At 37.1% G+C, this 14,076-nt stretch overlaps 1 protein-coding gene across 1 annotated transcript in view; it reads right to left on the bottom strand.

Moving 5' to 3' along the window:
- Window positions 1-1,951: 1,951 nt before the first annotated feature.
- The window catches only part of HFM1 (helicase for meiosis 1), a 136,047-nt gene continuing 123,922 nt past the window's right edge, over window positions 1,952-14,076 (bottom strand). Inside the window, exons 37-40 of the mRNA XM_061186326.1 lie at window positions 13,215-13,305; window positions 3,088-3,190; window positions 2,832-2,986; window positions 1,952-2,080 (exon numbers count right to left, since the gene is read on the bottom strand). Coding sequence (XP_061042309.1) covers window positions 2,011-2,080; window positions 2,832-2,986; window positions 3,088-3,190; window positions 13,215-13,305 — 419 coding nt within the window. The 3' untranslated portion in view covers window positions 1,952-2,010. The remainder of the gene's footprint in view (window positions 2,081-2,831; window positions 2,987-3,087; window positions 3,191-13,214; window positions 13,306-14,076) is intronic.

Here is a 14,076-nt window from a genome sequence, read left to right as displayed (position 1 = left end):
TAATCTATGACAAAGGACGCAAGGATATACAATGGAGAAAAGACAGTCTCTTCAGTAAGTGGTGCTGGGAAAACTGGACAGCTACATATAGAAGAATGAAATTAGAACACTCCCTAACACTATACACAAAAATAAACTCAAAATGGATTAAAGACCTAAGTGTAAGACTGGACACTATAAAACTCTTAGAGGAAAACATAGGAAGAACACTCTTTGACATAAATCACAGCAAGATCTTTTTTGATCCACCTCCTGGAGTAACGGAAATAAAAACAAAAATAAACAAATGGGACCTAATGAAACTTAAAAGCTTTTGCACACAAAGGAAACTATAAATAGGACAAAAAGACAACCCTCAGAATGGGAGAAAATATTTGCAAACAAATCAACAGACAAAGGATTAATCTCCAAATTATATAAACAGCTCCTGAAGCTCAATATTAATAAAACAAACAACCCAATCAAAAAATGGGCACAAGACCTAAATAGACATTTCTCCAAAGAAGACATAGAGATGGCCAAGAGGCACATGAAAAGGTGCTCAACATCACTAATTATTAGAGAAATGCAAATCAAAACTACAATGAGGTTTCACCTCACACCAGTTAGAATGGGCATCATCAGAAAATCTACAAGCAACAAATGCTGGAGAGGGTGTGGAGAAAAGGGAACCCTCTTGCACTGTTGGTGGGAATGTAAATTGATACAGCCACTATGGAGAACAGTACGCAGGTTGTTTAAAAAACTAAAAATAGAATTACTACATGACCCAGCAATCCCACTACTGGGTATATACCCACAGAAAACCATAATTCAAAAAGACACAGGCATCCCAATGTTCATTGCAGCACTATTTACAATAGCCAGGTCATGGAAGCAACCTAAATGCTCATTGACAGACGAATGGGTAAAGAAGATGTGGTACATATATACAATGGAATATTACTGAGCCATAAAAACGAATGAAATTGGGTCATTTGTAGAGACGTGGATGGACCTAGAGACTGTCATACAGAGTGAAGTAAGTCAGAAAGAGAAAAACAAATATCGTATATTAATGCATATATGTGGAATCTAGAAAAATGGTACAGATGAACCAGTTTGCAAGGCAGAAATAGAGACACAGATGTAGAGAACAAACATATGGACACCAATGGGGGAAAGTGGGAGGTGGGTGGTGGTGGTAATGGGATAAATTGGGAGATTGGGATTGACATATATACACTAATATTATAAAATAAGTAACTAATAAGAAAAAAAGATACAATTAACCCATACTTATGGATTCATGGGAAAATTTAAAAAATGTAAATGATCTAAACAGTCAAAGATGGTCAGACTGGATTAGAAAGCAAAACCCAACTATAAAAAAACAAACATTGCTTACAGTGCCTATATACTACTTAACAGTAAAGAAATTTGAGATATATCTCACTGGAAAATAACATAAAATAGCTTTTGCTATAGTAAAAGTCAACATAACAAAGTTTTAGAATTTGTCACATTGAGAAACAAGTTAAACAGTCTATATTGATTAATGTTTCATTTATTTTTGCTTGAAATGATGTAACAATAGGTTCAGACAGCCATTGGATTCTTAAAAATCTTTAGTAAAACAAAACAATAATGGTGAAAAATCGATAGAGTAAATAGATTCACTGACCTACCATCATTTTGCTTTCACAGAATACCTTTCTTCTTGTTAAGAAAACATAAAATTGGTTCCCGTCAAAAACCAATTAATAACCAATAATTATTTCTAAATGAAACAATTATCAACTTATGAAACAAAGCCACTGCAAAAGTGCTTTTCATGAAGTTACAATATGATGGGGAAAAAAATCAGTCCAAATATTTTGTGGCAAAAGAGTCAACAAAGCTAGTCAAATCCAAGAGAAAAAAAATCTGAACAAGTATGAACTACTTTTTAAAAATAAAACTCATGCTTTGTAATTAGGTGTCTTTAATACCTTGTCTTATTAATATAAAAAGCATTTTTGTCTGATTGTTTTAGAAAATACCATCAAATATTCCCAGAAGAGACTTCATTTCATCAGCTTCATCATCAGGATGATACCAACTGGAGGAAAAAGCAAACGTAAAAATAACTATTTTTGTAACACAATTTATTTTTAAATTTACAATAAATAATATAATAATAAATATAAAATGAATAAACTTGAAGATTGCTGAGAGGTTAATTTATTAAACAAACTTCAATGTGCATAACCTTGTAGAAAGTCTGGGGCAAATTAGAGTTCATAAACTGTGAAAGGTAGAGACAAGTATCTTAGATATTTCTTTAAACATATTGGAAAGTAATGCCATTTAATCAGTGTCAACAGGTCTATAAACCTTGACTATTCAAGGAGAGGGAAACTGCTAGAGTTACCCATAAAAATGATCAGCAGTCGGGGCACTGATTAGACTTAGTCTGACTTTCTCTTTGAATCTGTAGAATTGTTAACAGAACTTGGTGGCTAAAATACAACTTGAATGTTAAAAAAATTAGCTGATCTCATTTCTCACGTGACCTTACACTTCATATTATCAACATAGTGTATTCAAATCAGTAAAAAAAAGTTTATCAACATAATATAATGTTTTAATTACTAGCATCAAATATATGGGTTCTCAAAAATTGAGATATTTGATATTTTGAATTATCTTAAGGAGCTTAGCTCACCAGTGGTCTAAAATTTTAATGTCTTTAAGTAAATAAAACATTTAGGTTCTGATCTTTAAAATGAAACAAGGGAAAAGGAATACTGAACTTCTTTGTAAAAAGTTTTTACTAGTGTAGTTTCAAAATATTTTTAAAGAGTTCTTACCTGAAATCAATCTCCTTTTTATGTTCACTGTTACTAGTAAAGCAATCCACTTTCTTAACAAAATTTGAAGAGCTTGATATTTTTTCAGAGTGAGTAAAGCACAGCTTTTCAATCTCTGGCGACAGACTTTGTTGTTTTATTTCTTGTAAATGGACCTATATTTTGAGGTTAAAAAAATTAGCAATCATTGAAGGTTTAACTATTCAGGTGGTATTTAAAAGAAAAACAAAGAAGTGCTGCTTCTTATAATACTTGCATTTCCAGCTTGCTGAGGTAATTTTGTCACGGAGGATGCAGCAAACTTGGACATAGCAGAATTTGATAAATAAATATCTGGCTTCTCATGTGATGAAACAAAACTAAAAATCAAAATGAATTATTTATAAAATACGGCAAATAAGAGAAACAAACCATTCTAATTTAGATCAACAGTGATTCTTTGGAAAATATGGTTAGAGTTTATCATATTTATCAATCCCAAAATTGATGTTCCATTTCTTAGACTCATGGAGAACTTGGTGTATCTCCTTTCTTTTAGACAAAGCAACAACTTACATAGGCCAAATAAAATAAGAATACTACTTTTAAAGGCCTACAGAAATAATCATTCAACAATTTTCATTAAAATTGTCTTATGCTTAATCATCTATCATCTAGCAGTTTGTAAATCTTTTCTAAATCCCACTTGCTTAACTTTTAGTCTCCTTTCCCTATTCTGGTCTCACTGTAGACAGACATCTCTACCTATCTGTTCATGTATAACTGTATACTAGAATTCACCTTTAATCTTTTGTATTAAGTTAATTCATTAAAAAACATTTATTATTCACTACTGTATGCCAGACATTATACTAGGAGCTAAGTATGAAATAGTAAACACATCCTCAGGTGGTTATCATCTATAGAGGAACAGACAATGAATAAACAATAAATATAATTATAGATCCTGAAGTGATATGAAAGAAATGAAATGAGTAATATTATAGGAAATAACAGTGTGGAGGCACAAACCCACTTTAAAAAGGTGGTCATGGATGCCGCTATGAGGAGGAGACAATTTAAGCTGACACAGGCTAAAATGTGACAGTCATACAAGGAGCAATAAATAGTAGATATGGATAGGGAAGAATCACATATATTGATAAGAACTGAATCTCTTTATCTCTGATGAATGGCAAGGAATTAAAATAGTAAAAAGGGCATGAAAGGAAAAGCATGTGTTTCCTTTTCATCTCAGACCCTCAGATCCCACAGGCCTTCTTCCTAGCAGCAACTTCTGGCACCGGTTTCTCAGAGGTTTCTTGATAGGATTCCTTTTTAAACCCATTTATCTTCTGTTGGTCACTTCTAAACTCTCCCAAAATTATCTGTAGTTTTCTAAAAGTGTGGTGCACAAAACTGTTCATATGCCTTGTTATCTTCCTACTTGTGATTTGCCTATTTTCTCTATACCCCCAGCTTTGTTCCACTTTGATGTTTCTAATCTGTTTATTCCGTATGACTCAGAGTTAGAAGCAATGAATGGAAATGATAAAAAGACAAATTTTAGGCAAATATTTTTAAAAGCTATTGAGTGATCTGAGAGATCCAAACATGGAACAAGCATTGAAGAGTGAATAAGCTCCTGGACACTGGAGTTGTCTTGGCAGAAATAGCATGATTACTTGCCAGTGATGTTGGATGGTTATTCAAGAATACAGTGGTGGGGAGACTAAATGACATTTAAGTTAAGCCCCCTTCAACTCTGGAATTCTCTGAAATCTATGATTCTGTGATGTTGATACTAATGTTCAGTAAAATGACTAAATAATAGCAAAAATATCAAAAGACACCACAAATTTAAAACTTTTTTAAAGCAGGAGACATAAATAATCCTTAAGTAGAAAATTGGACCATGAATAAAAAGTTATCAATGTTTCTTCTCTGCAGGAAAGTTTTGGCTCTGGCTATAATTTCCCTCCCTTGAGTTCTAATCAGGTCCAATATCCAAATGCATCTTACATTTCTACAAAGATACTGTAAGTTGTGGGGATGGGCAGTGGTGGCGGTGTGATGAATTGGGAGATTGGGATTGACATATATACACTAATATGTATAAAACAGATAACTAATAAGAACCTGCTGTATAAAAAATAAAATTTTTAAAAAGATACTTTAAGTTGAACATTTCTAAAATTATTATTGTTTTTTTCCCAAACGTCTATGTTCTATATTCTCAGATAATACCTCCATCTACCCACTTGCCATTTATTCTTCCCTCTTCCTTTACTACCATATTCTAGCAATTGCTAAATCTAATCTGTGTTATCTATGAAATATTTCAAAAATCCAATTCTACCTCTCAGTTTCTATCACCTCTGCCCTAGTTGAGGCCTCATCACAGCCTGCCTTTCTCATTGGCCACCATGCCCCTGCTGGTCCCACCCTCTACACATCATTCTAGATATCACTGCTAGAATGATTTTTTCTGATTAAATTATATAAACTGTGCTTAAATATTTTGGATGGGCCCTCACTGCTTACTATGGAGATCAAAAACTAGAGGCCTCTAGGCTACATATGGTCTACAAGCATTATTATGATTTTTTGGAGAGAAGGTGCTGCAGATCATATCACATTTAAAAAAATTAGTTGTCAAAATTTAAAAGTCAGGAGAGCTTCAAGATGGCAGAAGAGCAAGACGCGGAGATCACCTTCCTTCCCACAAATACATCAGAAATACATCTACATGTGGAACAACTCCTACAGAACACCTACTGAATGCTGGCAGAAGACCTCAGACCTCCCAAAAGGCAAGAAACTCCCCCACGTACCTGGGTGGGGCAAGAGAAAAAAGAAAAAACAGAGACAAAACAATAGGGATGGGACCTGCACCAGTGGGAGGGAGCTGTGAAGGAGGAAAGGTTTCCACACACTAGGAAGCCCCTTCACGGGTGGAGACTGCGGGTGTTGGAGGGGGGGAAGCTTCGGAGCCACGGAGGAGAGCGCAGCCACAGGGGTGCGGAGGGCAAAGCGGAGAGATTCCCGCACAGAGAATCGGTGCCGACCAGCACTCACCAGCCCGAGAGGCTCGTCTGCTCACCCGCCGGGACGGGTGGGGGCTGGGAGCTGAGGCTCCGCTTCAGAGGTCGGATCCCAGGGAGAGGACTGGGGTTGGCTGCGTGAACACAGCCTGAAGGGGCTAGTGCGCCACAGCTAGCCAGGAGGGAGTCCGGGAAAAGGTCTGGAAGTGCCGAAGAGGCAAGAGACTTTCAGCGCGGACCCCAGAGATGGGCATGAGATCCTAAGGCTGCTGCTGCCGCCACCAAGAAGCCTGTGTGCGAGCACAGGTCACTATCCACACGTCCCCTCCCGGGAGCCTGTGCAGCCCGCCACTGCCAGGGTCCCGTGATCCAGGGACAACTTCCCCGGGAGAACACATGGCGCGCCTCAGGCTGGTGCAATGTCACGCCGGCCTCTGCCACCGCAGGCTCGCCCCGCATCCGTACCCCTCCCTCCCCCCGGCCTGAGTGAGCCAGAGCCCCCGAATCAGCTGCTCCTCTAACCCCGTCCTGTCTGAGCCAAGAACAGTCGCCCTCAGGGAAACTACACGCAGAGGCGGGTCCAAATCCAAAGCTGAACCCCATGAGCTGTGCGAACAAAGAGAAAGGGAAATCTCTCCCAGCAGCCTCAGGAAGAGCAGATTAAATCTCCACAATCAACTTCATGTACCCTGCATCTGTGGAATACCTGAATAGACAACGAATTATCCCATATTGAGGAGGTGGACTTTGGCAGCAACGATATATATTTTTTTTTCCCTTTTTCTCTTTTTGTGAGTGTGTATGTGTATGCTTCTGTGTGTGATTTTGTCTGCATAGCTTTGCTTTTACCATTTGTCCTAGGGTTCTGTCTGTCCATTTTTTTTTCTTAATACTTAAAAATTTTTTTTCCTAATAATTATTTTTTATTTTAATAACTTTATTTTATTTTACTTTATTTTATTTTATTTTATCTTCTTCTTTCTTTCTTTCTTTTTTTCCTCCCTTTTATTCTGAGCCGTGTGGAGGACAGGCTCTTGGTGCTCCAACCAGGCATCAGGGCTGTGCCACTGAGGTGGGAGAGCCAAGTTCAGGACACTGCTCCACAAGAGACCTCCCAGCTCCATGTAATATCAAATGGCGAAAATCTCCCCGAGATCTCCATCTCAACGCCAAGACCCAGCTCCACTCAAAAACCAGCAAGCTACAATGCTGGACACCCTATGCCAAACAACTAGCAAGACAGGAACAAAACCCCATCCATTAGCAGAGAGGCTGCCTAAAATCATAATAAGGCCACAGACACCCCAAAACACACAACCGGATGCAGACCTGCCCACCATAAAGATAAGATCCAGCCTCATCCACCAGAACACAGGCACTAGTCCCCTCCACCAGGAAGCCTACACAACCCACTGAACCAACCTTAGCCACTGCGGTCAGACACCAAAAACAACGGGAACTATGAACCTGCAGCCTGTGAAAAGGAGACCCCAAACACAGTAAGTTAAGCAAAATGAGAAGACAGAGAAACACACAGCAGATGAAGGAGCAAGGCAAAAACCCACCAGACCTAACAAATGAAGAGGAAATAGGCAGTCTACCTGAAAAAGAATTCAGAATAATGATAGTAAAGATGATCCAAAATCTCGGAAATGGAATGGAGAAAATACAAGACACGTTTAACAAGGACCTAGAAGAACTAAAGAGAAAACAAACAGTGATGAACAACACAATAAATGAGATTAAAAATTCTCTAGAAGGGATCAATAGCAGAATAACTGAGGCAGAAGAACGAATAAGTCACCTGGAAGATAAAATAGTGGAAATAACTACCACAGAGCAGAATAAAGAAAAAAGAATGAAAAGAATTGAGGACAGTCTCAGAGACCTCTGGGACAACATTACATGCACCAACATTCGAATTATAGGGGTCCCAGAAGAAGAAGAGAAAAAGAAAGGGACTGAGAAAATATTTGAAGACATTATACTTGAAAACTTCCCTAATATGGGAAAGGAAATAGTCAAGCAAGTCCAGGAAGCACAAACAGTCACATACAGGATAAATCCAAGGAGAAACACACCAAGACACATATTAATCAAACTATCAAAAATTAAATATAAAGAAAACATATTAAAAGCAGCAAGGGAAAAACAACAAATAACACATAAGGGAATCCCCATAAGGTTAACAGCTGATCTTTCAGCAGAAACTCTGCAAGCCAGAAGGGAGTGGCAGGACATATTTAAAGTGATAAAGGAGAAAAACCTACAACCAAGATTACTCTACCCAGCAAGGATCTCATTCAGATTTGACGGAGAAATTAAAACCTTTACAGACAAGCAAAAGCTAAGAGAATTCAGCACCACCAAACCAGCTTTACAACAAATGCTAAAGGAACTTCTCTAGGCAGGAAACACAAGAGAAGGAAAAGACCTACAATAATAAACCCAAACCAATAAAGAAAATGGTAATAGGAACATACATATTGATAATTACCTTAAATGTAAAGGATTAAATGCTCCAACCAAAAGACATAGATTGGCTGAATGGATACAAAAACAAAACCCATATATATGCTGTCTACAAGAGACCCACTTCAGACCTAGGGACACATACAGACTGAAAGTGAGGGGATGGAAATAGATATTCCATGCAAATGGAAATCAAAAGAAAGCTGGAGTAGCAATTCTCATATCAGACAAAATAGACTTTAAAATAAAGACTATTACAAGAGACAAAGAAGGACAATACATAATGATCAAGGGATCAATCCAAGAAGAAGATATAACAATTGTAAATATTTATGCACCCAACATAGGAGCACCTCAATACATAAGGCAAATACTAACAGCCATAAAAGGGGAAATCGACAGTAACACAATCATAGTAGGGGACTTTAACACCCCACTTTCACCAATGGACAGATCATCCAAAATGAAAATAAATAAGGAAACACAAGCTTTAAATGATACATTAAACAGGATGGACTAAATTGATATTTATAGGACATTCCATCCAAAAACAACAGAATACACATTCTTCTCAAGTGCTCATGGAACATTCCCCAGGATAGATCATATCTTGGGTCACAAATCAAGCCTTGGTAAAGTTAAGAAAATTGAAATGTTATCAAGTATCTTTTCCGACCACAACGCTATGAGACTAGATATCAATTATAGGAAAAAATCGGTAAAAAATACAAACACATGGAGGCTAAACAATACACTACTTAATAACCAAGAGATCACTGAAGAAATCAAAGAGGAAATCAAAAAATACCTAGAAACAAATGACAATGAAAACACGACGACCCAAAACCTATGGGATGCAGCAAAAGCAGTTCTAAGAGGGAAGTTTATAGCAATACAATCTTACCTTAAGAAACAAGAAACATCTCAAATAAACAACCTAACCTTACACCTAAAGCAATTATAGAAAGAAGAACAAAAAGACCCCAAAGTTAGCCGAAGAAAGAAATCATAAAGATCAGATCAGAAATAAATGAAAAAGAAATGAAGGAAACAACAGCAAAGATCAATAAAACTAAAAGCTTGTTCTTTGAGAAGATAAACAAAATTGATAAACCATTAGCCAGACTCATCAAGAAAAAAAGGGAGAAGACTCAAATCAACAGAATTAGAAATGAAAAAGGAGAAGTAACAACTGACACTGCAGAAATACAAAGGGTCATGAGAGATTACTACAAGCAACTCTATGCCAATAAAATGGACAACCTGGAAGACATGGACAAATTCTTAAAAAAGCACAACCTTCCGAGACTGACCCAGGAAGAAATAGAAAATATAAACAGACCAATCGCAAGCACTGAAATTGAGACTGTGATTAAAAATCTTCCAACAAACAAAAGCCCAGGACCAGATGGCTTCACAGGAGAATTCTATCCAACATTTAGAGAAGAGCTAACACCTATCCTTCTCAAACTCTTCCAAAATATAGCAGAGAGAGGAACATTCCCAAACTCATTCTACGAGGCCACCATCACCCCGATACCAAAACCAGACAAAGATGTCACAAAGAAAGAAAACTACAGGCCAATATCACTGATGAACATAGATGCAAAACTCCTCAACAAAATTCTAGCAAACAGAATCCAACAGCACATTAAAAGGATCATACACCATGATCAAGTGGGGTTTATCCCAGGAATGCAAGGATTCTTCAATATATGCAAATCAATCAACGTGATACACCATATTAACAAATTGAAGGATAAAAACCATATGATCATCTCAACAGATGCAGAAAAAGTTTTCGACAAAATTCAACACCCATTTATGATAAAAACCCACCAGAAAGTAGGCATAGAGGGAACTTACCTCAACATAATAAAGGTTACATATGACAAACCCACAGCCAACATCATTCTCAATGGTGAAAAACTGAAACCATTTCCACTAAGATCAGGAACAAGACAAGGTTGCCCACTCTCACCACTATTATTCAACATAGTTTTGGAAGTTTTAGCCACAGCAATCAGAGAAGAAAAAGAAATAAAAGGAATCCTAATTGGAAAAGAAGAAGTAAAGCTGTCACTGTTTGCAGATGACATGATACTAAACATAGAGAATCCTAAAGATGCTACCAGAAAACTACTGGAGCTAATCAATGAATTTGGTAAAGTAGCAGGATACAAAATTAATGCACAGAAATCTCTTGCATTCCTATTCACTAATGATGAAAATTCTGAAAGAGAAATTAAGGAAACACTCCCATTTACCATTGCAACAAAAAGAATAAAATACCTAGGAATAAACCTACCTAAGGAGACAAAAGACCTGTATGCAGAAAACTATAAGACACTGCTGAAAGAAATTAAAGATGATACAAATAGATGGAGAGCTATACCATGTTCTTGGATTGGAAGAATCAACATTGTGAAAATGAGTCTACTACCCAAAGCAATCTATAGATTCAATGCAATCCCTATCAAACTACAACCGGCATTTTTCACAGAACTAGAACAAAAAATTTCACAATTTGTGTGGAAGCACAAAAGACCCCGAATAGCCAAAGCAATCTTGACACAGGAAAACGGAGCTGGAGGAATCAGACTCCCTGACCTCAGACTATACTACAAAGCTACAGTAATCAAGACAGTATGGTACTGGCACAGAAACAGAAATATAGATCAATGGAACAGGATAGAAAGCCCAGAGATAAACCCACGCACATATGGTCACCTTATCTTTGATAAAGGAGGCAAGAATATACAGTAGAGAAAAGACAGCCTCTTCAATAAGTGGTGCTGGGAAAACTGGACAGCTACATGTAAAAGAATGAAATTAGAACACTCCCTAACACCATACATAAAAATAAACTCAAAATGGATTAAAGACCTAAATATAAGGCCAGACACCATTAACGTCTTAGAGGAAAACATAGGCAGAACACTCTATGACGTAAATCTCAGCAAGATTCTTTTTGACCCACCTCCTAGAGAAATGGAAATAAAAACAAAAATAAACAAATGGGAGCTAATGAAACAAAAGCTTTTGTACAGCAAAGGAAACCATAAACAAGACGAAAAGACAACCCTCAGAATGGGAGAAATATGTGCAAATGAAGCAACTGACAAAGGATTAATCTCCAAAATTTATAAGCAGCTCATGCAGCTCAACATTAAAAAAACAAACAACCCAATCCAAAAATGTGCAGAAGACCTAAATAGACATTTCTCCAAAGAAGATATACAGATTGCCAACAGACACATGAAAGAATGCTCAACATCATTAATCATTAGAGAAATGCAAATCAAAACTACAATGAGATATCATCTCACACCAGTCAGAATGGCCATCATAAAAAAATCTACAAACAATAAATGCTGGACAGGGTGTGCAGAAAAGGGAACCCTCTTGCACCGTTGGTGGGAATGCAAATTGATACAGCCACTATGGATAGCAGTATGGATGTTCCTTAAAAAACTAAACGTAGAACTACCATACAACTCAGCAATCCCACTACTGGGCATATACCCTGAGAAAACCATAATTCAAAAAGAGTCATGCACCAAAATGTTCACTGCAGCTCTATTTACAGTAGCCAGGACATGGAAGCAACCGAAGTGTCCATCAATAGATGAATGGATAAAAGATGTGACACATATATACAATGGAATATTACTCAGCCATAAAAAGGAATGAAACTGAGTTATTTGTAGTGAGGTGGATGGACCTAGAGACTGTCATACAGAGTGAAGTAAGTCAGAAAGAGAAAAACAAATACCGTATGCTAACACATATATATGGAATCTAAAAAAAAAAAAAAAAAAAGGTCATGAAGAACCTAAGCGCAAGATGGGAATAAAGATGCCGACCTACTAGAGAATGGACTTGAGGATACGGGGAGTGGGAAGGGTTAGCTGGGACAAAGTGAGAGAGTGGCATGGATATATATACACTACCAAACGTAAAATAGATAGGTAGTGGGAAGCAGCCACATAGCACAGGGAGATCAGCTCGGTGCTTTGTGACCACCTAGAGGGGTGGGATGGGGAGGGTGGGAGGGACGGAGATGCAAGAGGGAAGAGATATGGGGACATATGTATATGTATAACTGATTCACTTTGTTATAAAGCAGAAACTAACACACCATTGTAAAGCAATTATACTCCAATTAAGATGTTAAAAAATTTTTTTTAAGTCAGGAGATGTCACATAAATTTTAGATCTTAGCTTTTTTGAAAAATCAGGATATTTGACAACACTAGACTCACATTTCCTGTACAGCAACAACTGGTTGGAGCTGAGTAGTGGTTATTCCCTTTAGATGGGACACTCTACAGTTAACCTTGGCCCGTGAAATCCCAAAGGCAGTTTGAGCTTCTGACCCCTGACCTACTGGATACAGCACAGGTATCTAAATATGGCATTCATGGCCCCTCACAGACCTCAGCAATCTCAGCCTTAATTCTATGGCTACACAGACCACACTTTACTGACCCTTGAGCATGGGATGCCTTTTCAAGCCTTATCCCTTTACATGTACTCTTCTACCTGGAATGCCTTAGTCTCCTCTTTTCTACCTGTCAAACTCCTATTCAGTTTTCACATCTTATAAAAAGTGAAGATTCCTCAGCTCCAGCCCCAGAGACCATGATTCAGTAAGTCTAGCATGGGGCCCAGAAATGTGCATTTTTAATGTGCACCCCTGGGTAATTTTGATTTTTGGGTGGTCTGACAACAGCACTTTGAGAAACACAGCTCTAAGATTAAGAGGCTTTAAGCTGGCTAATACCCTACTGCTTCTCTGACATCTAATGACTTGATCCCCATCTCCACTTACATGTCAGGAGGATATAAAGTTGTAAGTATTTGAAAATAAAGTTCTAAAACTTGCCTGTTTGACATTTCTCTTTGGAATTTGCTTTCTGATTCTTGGAAGGGTAGCTTACTTTCCCTGGTTCTTGAACTCAAAGTGTTTCCAAATCCTAGGTAAAGAGATAACATTTTGAAATAAATCGAATAGAATATCTGTATTCTATTCTAGAGTAGAATATCTCTCCAAACAGATATGATCTGGTTAAGGAGAGAATGAAAAATTCTTCTCAATAATCAAATTTAATGTGCATAGACAAAACAAAGGAGCGAAGCTAAGAGAGTAAAACTACAAAACACATAGGTTAGCTTATTAGTCACTATATTAAAAGGTCCCCAACCACTATCATTTATTTATTTATTTATTTTTAAGCCATGTAAATGATCAAGTCGAAGTTCATTCAATATTTTCAATGGTCTGCAAGGGACTGATTTCCATCTGTCAGCCATCCTGGGAAAGAGTATCTCCATCTCCCTATCTTGTCTTATACTTACCAAGATTTTCACTTCTCTGTTTTGGTGAAATAGAGTGAATTCACCAGTAACTCAAAGGCCTAGTCCCATTATTTTTGGATTGTATATGATTTAAACACAATATCTAATACAAGAGAAACTAATCTTTTCCTGTTTATTTATTTATACCTGAAAAGTCAATATTTCTACTAGAAATAAAAGTTATCTTTTTATGTTCTTTGCTAGCATGTGAAAAAAGAATATTTTTTAAATTGGAACATTTTTGTTTTTCACAAACATTACCAGACTACGTGAGATCTTAAAATGGAGAGCAGGATAGTCTGTTTTACGAGGAAAAATTCGATAAACAAACTGAATTTGAATAGAGCCTTTAACAAGATAAGGAGCAACAGAATAGAAAAAGCTCATTT

The sequence above is a fragment of the Eubalaena glacialis genome, chromosome 3 (assembly GCF_028564815.1).
Source record: "Eubalaena glacialis isolate mEubGla1 chromosome 3, mEubGla1.1.hap2.+ XY, whole genome shotgun sequence".
Lineage (NCBI taxonomy): Eukaryota > Metazoa > Chordata > Mammalia > Artiodactyla > Balaenidae > Eubalaena > Eubalaena glacialis.
The sequence above is the reverse complement of the archived record's forward strand: the minus strand, read 5'-3'. Positions and strand labels throughout refer to the sequence as shown.